This window comes from Trichomycterus rosablanca, chromosome 4 (genome assembly GCF_030014385.1).
Source record: "Trichomycterus rosablanca isolate fTriRos1 chromosome 4, fTriRos1.hap1, whole genome shotgun sequence".
NCBI lineage: Eukaryota > Metazoa > Chordata > Actinopteri > Siluriformes > Trichomycteridae > Trichomycterus > Trichomycterus rosablanca.
In genome coordinates, this window is record NC_085991.1 from 52430715 (window position 1) to 52448214 (window position 17500).

At 43.9% G+C, this 17500-nt stretch overlaps 1 protein-coding gene across 1 annotated transcript in view; it reads right to left on the reverse strand.

Moving 5' to 3' along the window:
* Positions 1–9568: 9568 nt before the first annotated feature.
* Positions 9569–17500, reverse strand: part of dync2i1 (dynein 2 intermediate chain 1) — a 28770-nt gene continuing 20838 nt past the window's right edge. Inside the window, exons 15-20 of the mRNA XM_062994508.1 lie at positions 16753–16814; positions 15305–15356; positions 12603–12760; positions 12322–12450; positions 11784–12007; positions 9569–10701 (exon numbers count right to left, since the gene is read on the reverse strand). Of these exons, the coding sequence (XP_062850578.1) occupies positions 10530–10701; positions 11784–12007; positions 12322–12450; positions 12603–12760; positions 15305–15356; positions 16753–16814 (797 nt within the window). The 3' untranslated portion in view covers positions 9569–10529. The remainder of the gene's footprint in view (positions 10702–11783; positions 12008–12321; positions 12451–12602; positions 12761–15304; positions 15357–16752; positions 16815–17500) is intronic.

Genomic DNA, 17500 nt, shown 5'->3' on the forward strand with positions numbered 1-17500 from the left:
GGGACCGGGCGCGGCCTCAGGGAGCGACTCCGACTGGTACAGAGGAACTTCAAACCTAAATCTGAGCCCACTGAACAGCTCTGGGATGAATCTGAACATCGACTTGAGTCAAATCCCCACAGTCACACTCTGGAGGAGCTTAATGCCCAGGTTTTAGAACGTATGATCTGGTGTCCACATACTTTTGGCCACATAGAATCACTGAAGGAATCAGAGAGGAACCCAGCAGTGTTTTGGTCAGGGTCCATGTGGGCACAGGGCAGTAACACACGGGCAGTTGTAGCCTTGTGGATATGGTACTAGACTAGGAATCAAAAGGTCATTGGTTCAGGCCCCACCACTGCCAGGTTGCCACTGTTGGGCCCTTGAGCGAGGCCCTTAACCCTCAATTGCTTGGACCAAATAATGTCCCAGTCGCTTTGGATAAAAATGTAAATGTAAACACACCCTCTGTACCCACCCCCCCCCATCCTGGTCAGTGTCACAGTGGGTCAGGTGTCAGAAATACATCCTGAACAGGGTAACACATTCTACTATTCACTTAGATATTTAGAACCAGGGACACTTTTAAGCTGCCAATCCACCTTCTTCATGCTCTTGCGAGGTGAATGCACACACACACACACACTCACCGTGGATGGAGGTTGGTTCTGTGCCCCAGCACGCGACCCTCGCTCAGATCCACGACCGTTATGGACCCCCCACACGCCGCGAGCGCCCGAGAGGCTCGATGTGCCGCACCAGGAACCAGGGCCAGCCGGGTGAACACTCGGCCTCTCTCGAACCCTTCCTGCACCCGCACACGGCACACCAGGTGACCCGCGCACCACACACACAGGTTCTCCGCCCCGGCCGTGACCAGCTCCTGAGAACCTTCTAATACCTGTCAGGTGAAGACACCAAAGATCGTTACATGAGCAAAAGTATGTGGACGCCTGAGTGGAACAGACATCCCAAGTGTCCCGGAAGTTCCGGGAGTCTCCCGTATATACATAGCGGCTCCCTGACGCCCGCAAGTCAGATTAAATCTCCCGGAATCTAGAACGAGCGGCCAAGAGCGACACACACCCACACAAACACACACACACACACACAGGTGACACAGACTTTATTCCCAATCGCGTATTAAATCCGTAATCTGATATACAATCTAGTGCACTAAGTAGGGAACATAAATCAATTGTCTAATATACTGTCTAGTGCACTAAGTAGGGAACATAAATCTATGATCGAATATTCAATCTAGTGCACTATGTAAGAAACACAAATCATCATCTAGTTATACTTTCTAGTGCACTATGTAGTTAACATGAATGCGTTATCTAATACACTAACTAGTGCACTGTGTAGGGAACATAAACAAATTTTCTAATTCACTATCTAGTGCACTATGTAGGGAACATAAATCCGTGATCTGATATACAATCTATTGCACTATGTAGGGAACATAAATCCGTGATCTGATATACAATCTAGTGCACTATGTGGGGAACCTAAATCCGTTAACTAATACGCTACCTAAAGCATTATGTAAGAAACATCATTCTATTATCTAGTACACTATCTAGTGCACTAAGTAAGGAACATAAATCAAGTGTCTAATATACTGTCTAGTGCACTAAGTAGGGAACATACATTTATGATCGAATATTCAATCTAGTGCACTATGTAGGTAACATAATTAATTATGTAATACACTATCTAGTGCACTATGTAAGAAACACAAATCATCATCTAGTTATACTATCTAGTGCACTATGTAGTGAACATGAATGCATTATCTAATACACTATCTAGTGCACTATGTAGGGAACGTAACCTCCCTGAAATGAGTTTTTGCAACTTGGGATGTCTGGTGTAACATGTTGCAGGACAAGTCATAGCAAAACCATAGCTGTTAATATAAAGCCCCCAAGCCCCAAATTTTGCAGCTATAACAGTCTCGGATATTCTAAAAAGGCTGTTGGATCAGAAGGCCTGACTTGCTAATGGCATTCCAATTCATCCCAAAAATGTTTAGTATGGTTGAGGTAGGGCAACACAGACGATGCATCTTACTCTCTCTGTTATGCTCCACAATCTGGTCCCACTGTGGTTACTTGATGTAACAAAAAGCCTCCACAAGGGGGCGTTTTTGTACAAGTTTATGTGCTAGTTAAAATTCCTTTTTTTTTTTTGGCTTGCGACCCACCTAAGGGTAAAAAACCCTGAGGTACATGGTGTAATTCTGGGGTCACTTGGATGAATCAAAGCCATATGGACTTGAACTCAATAGATAGGAGGGGTGCCCACCCTCCAAAGTCTTGTAGAAAGCTTCCTCAGAGGAGTTTTGGAATTGGTTCACAGAGTGTCCACATACTTTTGGCTATACAGTGTGGACTCAAAGCGTACCTGACACACTCTGATATCAAGCGGCTCCTGGGCATGAACGAGGGGGACCAAGTCCCCGTCCAGCAGCGTCAGACTGGCACCAGGTCCCCACCCCACCAGCCTGCCCGGGATCTGGGTGTACGTGATGCCCGTGTAGGAGACAGTGGAGTGGACGGCTGGTTCGGTCAGATGACCATCTGGGCGGTAGAACCTGACCCGCCCGCTGCGATGAAGACTCACGAATCCACCTGCTCCTTGACTACAGGACATGTGGGTGACTCGGTCCTCGAAGGGGACGCGGGCGACATGCTGGAGTCCGTGGGTGAGGACTTCACGCTGGTGCATCTGGTGGATGAAAAGAGAAGAAGAAGATGAGGACCAGATGGAACCTGAGGAACATATAGATGGGTGACAAATTAAAGGAAAAGGGGTAAAGTGTTGGGACAGGAGCTTCCAGAACGTCCCTTGACATCTGATGATATTGGTGCTGCTGCAGAGTGGCCCAATCTCTTCCAAAGGTGTTCAACTGAGTAGAAATCTGGCAACCATGAAGGCCACAGTGTTTGATTTACATCAGTTTCATATTCATCAAACATTTTAATAATCCCACGTGCCCTGTAAATGGGGGCGTTGTCATCCTGGAGGAGACCACTGGTATCAGGATAGAAACGTTTGAACCCCATTACAGATGGGTTGATTCAAACCAGGTCAAAACAATGCCCAAACAACTAACACAGCTGAAGACCTTTTTAGACTAGAGGTCAGGCATTCAGGCCCGTACCATTCTCTTGGTGTACACCACACATATACTTGCAATACACTTTTATGCTAGGTGGCCCAATGTCCTCCGAAGGTGTTTAACTGAGTTGAAATCTGGTAACTGTGAAGGTCAGTATCAGTATGGAAATGTTTGAATCCCTATTCAGAGACGAGTGGATTCAGAGTCACCTAACAAAGCTGAAGAGCCTTCTATACTAGAGGTCAGGTATTCAGGCCTGTACTGTTCTCTTGGTGTACACCACAGACATATCTGACCAGAACATTTACCACACCACTGTAGACCAGTGCCAAAGTTTTCTTTTAAAGGGGAGCAGCCCCAAACATCTAGTTGTTTCCACCTTAGTGATTCTTGGGAACCGAATTCTTTTCCCATACACCAGTCAGGCATAACATTATGACCACCCTCCTAATATTGTGTTGGTCCCCCTTTTGCTGCCAAAACAGCCCTGTAACTGTGACGCTCTGTGTATTCTGACACCTTTCTATCAGAACCAGCATGAACTTCTTCAGCAGTTTGAGCTACAGTAGCTCGTCTGTTCAGCATTCTCACATACATACTCCAAAGTCTTGTGAGAAGCCTCTCAGAAGAGCGCAAGCTCATGGTCGGGCGTCCAAATACTTCTGGTCATATAGTGTATAGTGTAGACACCCCTGGTTACTCAACTAGTACTGCAACATTACCCCGGTTTAAACCTTCCACTGTGTGTTGCCTAGTGGTTAAGGTACTGGACTAGTAATCAAAAGGTTGCTGGTTCAAGCCCCATTACTGCCAGGTTGCCACTGATGGGCCCTTAACCCTCAATTGCTTAGACAGTATATTGGCACAGTACTGTAAGTCGCTTTGGATAAAAGCGTCTGATAAATTCTGAATATGTAAATGTCAGGACACACGTCACCACGACCCTGACCAGTATAGAATGTTTATGTATAATAAACGAGTCTTTTGAGAGAAGTTCTGAACGTGTCCATGACTGAATGTGTCTCTTACCTTCTCAGAGCCTTCAGCCCGCATTTCAGCGCTTAGTTTATGTAAAGAAACCCTAAAATAATGGGACACAAGCCGCTAAAGGTGATCCGCATGTAAGCGCTCCAATCTCGGTCTAAACTTAACGTGTAGTGTTACCATAGAGACGCGGGGACCGCGAGGAGACGGCGTGCGCGAGCCAAACTCTCGTTCCCATGGAAACACACCTGTCAAACCAGGGTTGCCTGGATACGATGTAACGTTACACTCCGACTTATGGACGATCGAATTCACTATGCGGCCAAAAGTATTTGGACACCCACTTATCGACTAATTTTAGGTGTTTCACCGACAACAATCGAGCAGAAGTTTGCAGCAACAGTTTGAGATAGGACCTTCACCTTTTTAGCCTGACCGTGGACAAAGTGAGGTCCAAAATGACATGGTTTGGTGTGGAGGATCTTCACTAGCCAGTCCAGAGCCCTGACCTCAACCCAGTTGAGCAACATTAATTCTCCAAAAGTTTCAGAAACCAAAAAATCCCAGTAATCATTGTTTATATCTCATTATTAACTCCATTACACTGTTAGCCCGGACTTTATATCTAATCAAACATTTTAAACATAAATTATTTAAGTTTTTTTGCTCTACTAAAAAATGCAGAGTACAATGTACTAATTTGAGTACACATTTAAATGTGCTAAAAGATTTAAGTTCACTGAACAAAAAAAAAACTTTTCTATCAGATTAACTTAAAAAAGTTAAGTTAAGGTAATAAAACAGAAAAACGCCACCATTTACGTGTAAGTAGCATGTACACCAGTCTGATGGGACTTTTTCATCTACCGTCTAATTTTGGTAAGTGTTGTACTTTACTTAACAATTTTGTTTAAAATAAATGTTCTTAATGTTGACACTAAATAAATAATCAAACAGCGCTGCTTTATTTGATGTAGGCCTATACGTATACGAAGCAAACGGTGTGCTGGCCTGCTTTATTTTAATCCTTAAATGAATGGTATTAATGTTGATATTAATACTTCTGTTTCTTGTTTCTTTGTTTTGTTTTAGAGAGCTGCAGCCAAACGTTAAGAAATCAGCTTGCTGTGTGAAACAGTACAGGTTCATGGTTACTGTGAAGAGCTTGTTTCATCAGAACTTTATATACAGTTTGTACAGTTTTTAAGATGTTTTCTTGACATGTTGTATTTTAAGTAAATACTTCTGAAGTGAAATAAAGAAAAATAATTTTATTATTCTGTCTGTTTTTCTATAAACATTTCTAATTGATATTTAAAACGTAATTAACATGAAAACTAAGAAGAAATCAATATTTTTGTCCATTGAGCTCAAGATAATAAGTAGAATTATTGGGAAAAGCAGTTGGTATAACCAAAAAAATAAAGTTTAATCAACTTGCCTTTTAGGTGTAATAACTTAATGTTTTAAGTTATGCTAACTCAAGTTTTCATTATACATTACTTAACTTTTTTAAGGCAACCGGTTTCCTCAAATTTTTTAAGTAGATTGAACTTATCCGGGCTTACAGTGTACTAACTATTTCAATCAATATTTAGTGCAATTTTGTTCTTTAGCTCTCACAGATCATGGTTCAATAAGGACAGTTCATTTGTTTTTAATAAAAAATGCATTAAAAATGAATGTTAAAACTTTTTAAATGTGAATTTGAACAACCTACTTATCAAATAGTTTAACATGTCACTGATGTATTTTTAATACTATTTTACATTTGGGATTTTTTTCTTTTTATGGAGTGATTATAAATTAACACGAGACACCTTTTCTGTTCAGGGTCAAATTGACCCACTTAAAATCAATACACATGAGTCATGAGGATTTATATTGAAAAAAAAACGTATATTTCTGTTTTTAAACCAGAAATAACCAAAATAACAAAAAAACAAGATTACCAATATGAACACGGTGCTCAGTAAACACTGTGAAATGTTTAGAACTAGAAATACATTATAAAAAATTACTAGGTGTAACTAAACTAGGTGCATCTACACAGCGCATGAGTGACATGTCATGACAGCGTGCTATGAGCAAATAAATTTTGCACATTTTACACAGGACATACTCGTCTTCACATCGTCAGATGATGTCCAAAAACTCTTGGGCTGACAGCCGTTTAATTCGGTTGCTCATTTTGTAAAGCTCTGACAGAGAGATGTAGCTGCAGTGTGTAATTCTGATATGACTTCCTAGCAGAGAATCTTTAAACACTATATTGCCAAAAGTATTCACTCACCCATCCGAATCGTTGAATTCAGGTGTTCCAATCACTTCTATGGTCACAGGTGTATAAAACCGAGCACCTGGACATGCAGACTGCTTCTACACACATCGGTGAAAGAACGGGTCGCTCTCAGGAGCTCAGTGAATTCCAGCGTGGTACCGTGATGCCACCTGTGCAACAAGTCCAGTCGTGATTGGGAACGACAGCAACTCAGCCACCAAGTGGTAGGCAACATAAAATGACAGGGCGGGGTCAGCGGATGCTGAGGAACATAGTGCGCAGAGGTCACCAACTTTCTGCAGAGTCGATGGCTACAGACCTCCAAACTTCATGTGGCCTTCAGATCAGCTGAAGAACAGTGTGTAGAGCTTCATGGAACGGGTTTCCATGGCCGAGCAGCTGCATCCGAGCCTCACATCACCAAGCGCAATGCACAGCATTGGATGCAGTGGTGTAAAACACGCCGCCACTGGACTCTAGAGCGGTGGAGACGTGTTCTCTGGAGTGACGGATCACGCTTCTCCGTCTGGCGATCCGATGGACGAGTCTGGGTTTGGCGGTCGCCGGGGGAACGGTACCTGTCTGACTGTATTGTGCCGAGTGTAAAGTTTGGTGGAGGGGGGATTATGGTGTGGGGGTGTTCTTCAGGAGTTGGGCTCGGTCCCTTAGTTCCAGTGAAAGGAACTCTTAATGCTTCAGCGTACCGAAAGATTCTGGACAATTTCATGCTCCCAACTTTGTGGGAACAGTTTGGGGATGGCCCCTTCATGTTCCAACATGACTGCGCACCAGTGCACAAAGCACAAGCTCCATAAAGACGTGGATGAGTGAGTTTGGTGTGGAAGAACTTGACTGGCCTGCACAGAGTCCTGACCTCAACCTGATAAAACACCTTTGGGATGAATTAGAGCGGAGACTGCGAGCCAGGCCTTCTCATCCAACATCAGTGTCTGACCTCACAGATGCGCTTCTGGAAGAACGGTCAAAAATTCCCATGAACACACTCCTAAACCTTGTGGAAAGCTTTCCCAGAAGAGTTGAAGCTGTTATAGCTACAAAGGGTGGGCCCACATCTTATCATAGGTATCACTGTAGGTAGCACATACTGATAAATGTATATCTTATCATACACTATAGTTACTATAGGTAGCACATTTTGATTGATCTATATGTTATTATAACACGAAATTGTACGTGTTTCACTTAACTCATTGGGCAGTTGTAGCCTGGCGGTTAAGGTACTGGACTAGGATTCAGAAGGTTGCTGGTTCAAGCCCCACCACTGCCAGGTTGCTGCTGTTGGGTCCCTAAGCAGGGCCCTTAACCCACAATTGCTTGGGCTGTATACTGTCACAGTACCGTAAGTCGCTTTGGATAAAAGCGTCTCCTAAATGTCGAAAATGTAAATGAAATATAAAGCTTATGTTATTGGAATAGAACCTTCAACAAACTCACAGACGTGTCCACAGACTTTTGGTCATGTGGTGTATCAAGCAAACCCAGATGATTCATATTTTATACATGATGTCCACTCATTTTGAGTGGACACGAGCAGACAGTCTGAGCTTTCCAATAACATGTCAGAGAAGATCAAAACAAGAACGGAATCTAGGGCGGCACGCTGGCTCGGTGGGTAGCACTGTCGCCTCATAGCAAGAAGGTCCTGGGTTCGATCCCCAGGTGGGTCGGTCCGGGTCCTTCCTGTGTGGAGTTTGCATGTTCTCCCCGTGTCTGCGTGTTTTCTTCCCACAGTCCAAAAACATGCAGTCAGATTAATTGGAGACACTGAATTGCCCTATATGTGAATCGATGTGTGTATGTGTGTGTGTGTCTGCCCTGCGATGGACTGGCGCCCCGTCCAGGGTCTTACTGAGTGCCTTGCACCCATTGAAAAGCTGGGATAGGCTCCAGCACCCCCCCCCCACCACCACCACACACACACACACACACACACACACACACACACACACACACACACACACACACACACACCCTAATTGGATAAGAGGTTAAGAAAGTGAGTGAGTGAAAACGGATTCTAAACAAACAAGCTGCTGCGGCACTCGAAGGAACCCAGTCAAAGGGACTGTGGGGTAAGATACATATATGATGTTACTCTTCAGGACAGACTGGAGATCTGATTTTGGTGTTTTTTCAGGTTGTCACTTGGTGTTGGAGTTCCAGTTTTGGGATTGAGGTAAAACTAATCACGTCAGCATGTTCTACAGGAATAAATATCTTTAATACAAGCATATGAACAGCGTTTACATTAACAAAACACACTATATGGCCAAAAGTATTTGGACACCTGACTATGAGCTTGTTTGATCCCATTTAAAAAATAAATGCTATTAAAATAGAGTGACCTCTATGTGATCTCATAACAGCGGTTGTTGTTCTAGATGAAAATAAGCTTCTTTTAAGACTCTGAAGTGTGCCCAATCAGTCAAAAGATGGCAGCATTTGTATGGCTGGGCCCTGATGATGGTCAAGAAAGCCTCACTTATTTCATGTAAGTGATTTATTACACCTGGCTGAAACACATGAACTCATTAATTAGAAGTGGTGTCCCAGACCGCTGGAACACCAGAGCTGGGATCTCGAATACATCGTATCGATGTATCTCTGCCTGCCGGCTGGGCTGAGCAGCCACATAAAAAACAATTGGCCTGTTGTTCAGATAGGGGTGGGCTATTAAAGCCGGATGGGGTCTCTCTCTCTCTCATAACTAATGCAATTACGACCTCTGCTGGCTGATTGTTGGCACCTGCACAGAGATGAGAAGAGAGTGCGGTCAGGGTGTGTCTCTCCGTACACAGTGCTGATCCGCATTGCACTTGTCAAAGTGCAGGTGACAAAATGCATACGACAGCTGCCCATGTGTCGGAGGGGGCGTGGGTTTGCTTCGTTCTCCTCAATCAGAGCGGGGATCGGCATTGATGGAGAGGGAGCATGACGCAATCGGGCAATTGGGAGAAAGGGGGAAGAGAAGTGGTGTCCCAATACTTTTCACATAAAGTGTAAGTCTGCAAATCTATAAAAGCTTCAGCTAATGATCTGGGGCGCCTTAGGCCTCTGTGTTACCCAAGTGTCCATATGATACCCAAGTGTTGCGTTTTGACATCGCGTGCTATGAGCGGCCTCGTCTTCTGAACAAAATCTGCTATTATTTACACTCACAAACATAAACGTACTGATTGTTTATAGCGTTTTATTAAAAGAGTCAGTCTGACCGACTGTCATGTACATCATACAACAAAATCAACTCTGTACACTGAAGGATTTCCACTACATGAACACCTGAGAAACACCTGACCATGAGCTACTTGGACATCCAACCTAAAACCATGGGCATTTCATTAACGTCGCCTCCCTCTGTAGCAAAAACAGCCTGACCGGGCGCTCAAAAGACACAATTGGCCACGCCTAAAAGAGGGAAGGCTGGGTGTAGGATCAGCTATTGGCATTGTAGGAGAGCTCTAAGTGGCAGCTAGACTCTTGGAATAGGATCCGAAAAGAATGGAAGGAATGTCCAGCAAGTTCATGGTCAGGTGTCTTTTGGCTATAGAGTTGCTGTTGCCTCCCTTTAAAGTTATAAGAGCGTCCATCCACTTGGAAAGACTCTACAAGCTTTTGGAGTGTGTCCATTCAATTAAAACAGCATTTGGCGGAGTCGTGGAGGTGCTACCAGCCTGACCGGGTGCTCAACAGACACAATTGGACATGTCTGAGTGAGGGAAGGCTGGAGAAAACATCTAGTAAATGGCAGTTCCAGGGTGACACGGGTGGACAGGATAGCTACGGTAACTCAATCAATATGATTCACGGCTCTCAGCACAAAAAAAACATCCAGTAAGCGGCAGTTCTGCTGCCAGCAATGCCAGACTGATTCGAGGCTGGGTGGAGGATCACCCGTTTGCCAGTGCAACAGCAACTCTGACTGTCTGGGCAAGATGGCAAGGCTCTTTTTTAGAATGTCCAACAAGCTCATGGTCAGGTGTCCCTTGGTCTGTAATTAGCAACGTTTCTGCTGGGAGTCATTAGCTGTTAGCGACAATTCACCAAAACAATCTGTGCTGTGTTTTTGGTATTTTATTTTGGTTTAACACCGGTTCTGCTGCTGAGATGTTTGAATTTCTCTGGTCCTGCCGTCTCTCAGAGTGACTCCTGTTCTAGTGAGCGGAGCTTCTCCGTATCTGAGCTTCGGGGGTGAACGATGGAAGGGATCAGGTAGTGGATCTCCAGCCTGCCTGACTCTCTAGCCAGAGCGATGCCGGAGTACGGGTTCTGTTTGGCTGCGTCACCGAACACCGCCATGGCGCTCACCCTGCATGGAGAAGAAGAGAGGAATGTGTTACTACAAATATCATACATAGTGTCCAAAATTCATGGTGAGAAAAACATCCAGTAAGCGGCAGTCCTGCTAAAAGCAATGCCAGACAGATTGGAGCTGACAGGAGGACAACGGTAACTCCATCACTGCGACTGAAAATCATGGTCTCCAAAATTCACAGCACGAAAAAACATCCAGTAAGCGGCAGTTCTGGTAAAAGCAATGGCACACTGCTTGGAGCTGACAGGAGGGCTACAGTAACTCAATCACTTCAGCTCAAGAATTCTTACACATGATGCAAAAAATGTCCAGTAAGCGGCAGAACACTACAGTAGGTTACTCACTACATCTGAAGCATATGACACTCAAAACTATGGTGAAAAAACATCCAGTAAGCGGCAGTCCTGCTAAAAGCAATGCCAGACAGATTCAAGTTGACAGGAGGGCTATGGTAACTTAAATGGTGAAAAAACATCCAGTAAGCGGCAATTCTGCTAGCAGCAATGCCAGACTGACTGTAGCTGACAGGAAGGTTACAGTACCTCAATCACTATAACTTGTAAGAACACAGTCTGCAAAATGTACAGCCCAAAAAAACATCCAGTAAGTGGCAGTTCTGCAATTCCAGACTGATTGTAGCTGACTCAATCACTCCTTAAGATCAGTGAGCAGAAACGTTTCTCAGAAAGCACGACACAAACGATGAACCTCGAGGTCGATGAGCTACAGCAGCACAAAACCACATCTGGTTTCATTTCTGTCAGAGAAGAACACGCCCTGAAGCACCTGAATCCAGGTGACCTCAAGGTTCTGCTCATCGTGGTTATTTAAGTTAGCATAGCTTTCAGTTTCAAAATATCTGCCAATTTTCTTCTGGCCTCTTCTGTAAACATGATAAACAGAATATTAATGCCTGCAAAACTGCCGCTCACTAGATGTTTTTTGGTTGTTTTGCGGAGATCAGCAGCTTTTTGACCCATCTGACACCAACAACCATGCGACTGTGAAAGTCACTCAGATCACAGCTGGTCTGAATGACTGACTAAATAAATAAATGTAATGGTTCTTCTCAGTACGGGTCGGTGTGGAGATCCTCGGAGATGATGGGAGAATCTTCTTTCTCTGAGACGTCCCAGATGTGCAGGACAGATGCAGAGTCCAGAACACAGAAGACGGCGGGCCGAGTCGGGAGAAACTGTCCAGACTGTACGGATACGCCGTCAGGACCCGCTGTGCCCTCCCAAACCGGGTCCTCCGTCTGCAACGAGTGCAGACGTACAGAACCATCGCTGCAGCCTACCTACAACACACACACACACACACACACTGATGATTACCTACAAGCCAAAACCGAACTAGTCGCCCCCTTCAAGACCTTGAGAGAGCTTAGCAAACCCCGTTCTGTACCCCACACCCTTCTAATCACAAGTCCGCATTTATATCCACCAATCACAACTCAAGGAAGACAAGCATCAAAGCTCTTGTCTGTACTAGCACTTTACAGGTGTATTTAAACTTCTGACCCCAACTGTATCTGCTGTACAGTATATAGTTTACATTATTATACACACACACACACACACACACACACATTTGGAGAGGGTGGGTCATTACCAGGAAGAAAGGTTCTCCGGAGGGACAGAACTCAAGAGACGTGACGTCCACCGGTCTCTCCCCCTTTTTGGATCTGTAGATTTTCGGAGAAGCTCGGAGTCCATGTCTGGTTCCATGTCTCACCAGCCCCTAGAACACGAATCACCACATGATCAACTGTCTTCTCCTCCCAAAACAACTTTCAACCCAGTCACATCTCAGCATCATCTCATGGACAGATGATTTTCAGAAATCAGCTCAGTCTGATCATCTGCAGATGTTTCTCCACATCCTGAACTCACCATGTTGGAGCCGATGAAGTAATGGCTGGAGTCTGTGGGGAGGAACTTGAGCATGAGGCTCAGGTGGGATGTGACCCCCGTGAGTCCCCGGTCTCCTCGTGGGCTCGTCTGTACAGAGGAAGTGTGGAGGAGCTTCACCTTCCCACCTGGACGCAGACCTAGTGAGGAACATCGTGTTAGATCAAACACAGGATGGTCACCAGGAGCCACAATCCACATGACTCTTTATGCTGGATGCCCTTCCTAATGCAGCCCTCCTACTTTTATCTGGGCTTGGAGCCAGTACTAAAGTGCACTGACAAGAGTGCCTCACAATGACTAGGCTGTTTCACCCTCCCCTTTCCCAGGACATCAGCCAATCGCATTCAAGCAAACGCCCAACCAGCTGATAGCACTGCTGAGATTCAAACCCTGGATCCCCATATCCTGCATCACCTGAGCTCCCCACAGACTGTTTTCTCTTATAATGTGTCCAAAATAAAAGAGCTTAATGCCAAGTTCACGCTACACGACTTTCTGATTTGTCGGGTCGCTGTACAGTTCACACGACACGACTGAATCTTTTGCACTCGGAGTCTTTTCAGTCGGTGTGTATTTCATACTACACGACAGATCGGTGATAGGGGGATTTACACTACACCATCTATCACCAACTGGAATCACAGGCGAGCTTCTCTGGTCTCCCAAACTACGTTTTTTTTGTTTTTTTTACAAAAACACACGTGAGAAGTGACGAGGGGGTTTAATGATACCACGTCCAAAAATGCACGTCAACAAGTAGCGAGCGATCAAAGTGTTTGCAGCGTCAAATCAAGGAGGGAAAATAAATGAATCTGAGTGGATTTGGCAACACGAACAGCATGGATTGTTCTATAGTGAGTTGGAGGTTAATAAATATTTTTGCAATGCAGCGTGGGTGTTTTGTTTTGTAGAGAACGATCAGGTCAGAAATACTGTAAAACTTGTGTGTGTGTGTGCTGATGTATTCTGATATAAACTATATCATCCCCCTGTCCCACCTGTTTACACTCCTCTCCTGCGTTTCCCCTCACGCCGTATCCTGCGTTCTCATTGGCTGTTCGACATGTCACTCATTCCCAGTCGAGGAACTGAGATCAGATATCTGACATGTTTAGAAATCTCGATCTGGTCGGATCGAGTTATTGAGTAGTTCACACTTAGCGATTGAGAGCCGAGTTTTGATCGCCGAGCGAACGCCTAGTTGCTCCCGAGCCGGCAAATCTAGCGCCGACCAGTCGCCGAGCGAAAATCAGGGCAAAAATCGTGTAGTGTGAACCAGGCATAACTTTGGTGACATAATCAATGAGAGGTTACATTTGATTTGCTTGAGGATTCATTTGTTTGACTTCTTTGCCAAGTACAGGTATGTATGTTCTCTGAAAAGTGTTTGTGAGCACCAAAGTTCAAAGGTAATGACATTCTTCCTGTCTTACTTCCATTGTCTGGACAATTCAAATCTTTGTTCAGAGAGACAAATCATAGTACAGCGGTACCTTGTAACTCAACGTTAAATGTGTTTATTTAATTTCAAATTAACAATGAACAGCCACTTTCTTCGGCGCTCGGCTTGAGCAGTAAAACCTCATCAGCGTGTGAATATGATCTGAATCTGCATTAGTGTGCATTAGTCCCTCCCCCCCAATTTTTATCCCCCAGTCTAGTCGTGTCCAGTCACCCTGCTTGCGTCCTCTACACTGATTCGACCCTTCACCGCTGACTGAGGACGCCTCTCAACTGACACACGCCCCCTCCGGCACGTACAGTCAGTACAGACTGCATTTTTCACCCGCACGAGTCGAGTTCATACACTTGACGGGCACTGTGTACGGAGGGTCACACCCCCATCAGCATTATTCCTCAGCCCCGTGCGGGCGCCGTCAGTCAGCCAGCAGGGGCCGCAGTCGCACCAGTTACGAGGACCTATGATCCGACTCTCTTACCCTCTAACCCTGAACAACAGCCGAACGTTGTTCATGCTGCCGCCCCGCCCAGTCGGAGAGGCAGAGCTGAGATTCGATACGATACGACGTATTCGAAACCCCGACTCTGGTGCGCTAGCGTACTTTACCGCTGCGCCACCTGAGCGGCTCCCTGTTTCACTTTTAAACTTGTGTTACAGCTCGAGCTTCTGAGAAATTGTAAGAATCAGCTTTTTATTTCAGAGTTTTAATATTATATTTGTGTTATTTTCAGTGTTTAAGTGTCAAAAACAACCTCATTATTTTACATTAGACTAAAACATAAGCAGTTCCACGGGACCATGGACGCATTAACAGGTTTCCTAACATCCTTATGGGAGAAGATACCTTGATACCTTGATACCTACTCCCAGAACCAACTGACGTTGAGTTTTAAGGTACCGCTGTAATTAATTAAAAGTGATAAATAATTGGTCTACAGGATTTAAAAAAAAATAATAATTACAATAATATTTTTTTATTTAGTGTAAAGATCACTTTACAACCAAAGTACAGTAGATAATAATAATTATTTGGATGAAGAAATAGATAAAGATAAAGAAACAATATGACAGGGCAGAAATACTAATTTTAAAAAAAAAGAAAAAGGTTCGTGAGCCCCTGATCTGAGCAATCTGATCATAAAGCTTCATGTATTCTTTTGTTTGTTTGCTATTTGGCTGTATGTGAATGTGACAAATGTTAGGACACCGATCGACTCACCCAGGTCAGTTTGGGATCCAGAATCATCAGCTTTCTGCAGCTCGACTACAACCTGCAACACACACACACAAAATGATATGTGATGGATTGGCATCCTGTTATGGAACTGGGTGTTACTTTGCGCCCTGTGATTCTAGGGAAGCCGGACCCATCGCGACCCTGACCAGGATAATGTGGTTGTAACATAAAAATTTTAATGAAACTTTTGTGCACAAGGCACGGATACCTGCCTTGTTTTTGTCTTGGATTTGTTACTGTGATTGTTCTCATTATTTTGGCCACGGAACAAACGCGATATTAGCAGAAATGAATGATAGATCATCAAGTATCTTCACCAGCCCCTTTTGAGGAGAATTTAAGAAGACCGTGTTTTTCATAAACATAAACATAAACCGTTTGCCTGAGGTAACATACCCAGCCGTGTATCACTACCTTGTTGAAACGGAGTGTGTTTACACCAGAGAGGCAGTGAAAGCACACCGCAGTTTGGACGCATACAATTAATTATTAAAATAATTATTGTGTCATCTCCCCTTTTGAGTCTGTTGAGCTAAGAGCCATTATAATATGATAAAAATATGACAAACCACAGTGAATTACTTCTCATCTGAATTAGAACATATTAGCTAATGCTAAAACGATTTTTTATAGCCTAACTGGAAATACATGAAATATTTTACAGTAAGCACAATAAATTCATAAATAGTATGTTTACTTTTTGTATTACAAAAGTAGAACCATGTTTCTTTACAGGTCTGCGTGTCATTTAATAATTAAGCTAAGCTAATTATTACAGCTAATTAAGCTGTTAATATAATTCCATATAGTGACAAGTTTATGGCTTTTACACAGTATTATAAGGGGAATGTAAACTTTTTAAGGCTTATGTTAGTTTATGTTTATTCTGTTCTATTAATACAAATATTAAGCGCCTGCGTATTTTAATACACTTAAGCTAAACGTCAGGGACAAGACACCATGAGAACAGCGTTCAACTGAGTACATTTGTTCACAATATTTTATTATGAAATAATATATATTACATTTATTATAAGAGTTGATGGTGGGTATCCAGCCGTCTCTATTTACAGCAGCAATCCGAGCGTTTCGCTGTGCGTTCTTTTGGAAATCTGTTCACCTTTATTTCTGAAAGCAAGTTTGTACCCGGCCTGAGGGAACATCCGCCAACCCAACAACACGGTCCTAACTTTAATTTAGACATACTGTCAATAAATCACACCTGAACTAGCGCAAAAGAATTGAAGCAGTCGTGGTCAATCGCTGTTGTTCTGAGCGCTGTTTACCACCAAGCGGAAGCGTCTTAGGAACATCTACGTCACTTCCTGGACTCATGAATATTCATTTGAAACGGTCTATATTTTAAATCTTTATATGATTTAGCACCATTATTAATCTGGTAACAACAATAATAACTATTACCAACTTACCCACAGGTTCAAGAGTCCATTTTCATCGAGTGATCCTAACTGGAAGGACAGACCCAGTGACTCTGGAAAGTAAAACACACAGTGGTACCCATGATGCTACACCACCATGTTATGTGCTCTGACCCGGACCGGACCTCGGGGCGTGGTCACACCTGTAAGTCTCTCAGTCCGGTCCGAATCGGGCTACGACTATTACATCTGGGAATTATTTTGGTACGTTCGGTACGTGTCCAGCAGCGCAGATTTAAGCAGACCGGAACGGAGCGACGGGACCGGACACGCCCTCACCAAAGTCCATCACGTACTGACCACAGAGGCGTGGCGAAGGTCTGATTTCTATACGATAATTATAACATGCCTAATGAGTCATACATATCAACGTTTTGTGGGTATACAATTACTGACTGTAGCCCATGTGTGTGCCTTTGTACTACGCTTATAATTCAAAAGGGACCCACATAGGACCCCCCGCTGATGAGACGATATCCAGATGTTGGATCATGTTCAATGGCAGGGTTCCTTTTTACAGTAAGTGTGCAGTACAGTACAGTGTAAAGAGCAACAGATGGGTTACAGTCAGTCATTGTATACCCACAGTGTTCATCTGTATGATAATATTGATTAGAAAACAATCAATAAATGTAAGTATTAAGACTGGTGTTCCTAATAAAGTGCTCAATGTCTATATAACCCTTAAAAAATTTACATGACCCTTTTCATGTTACGTTTTCCTTATATGGTCATCGCT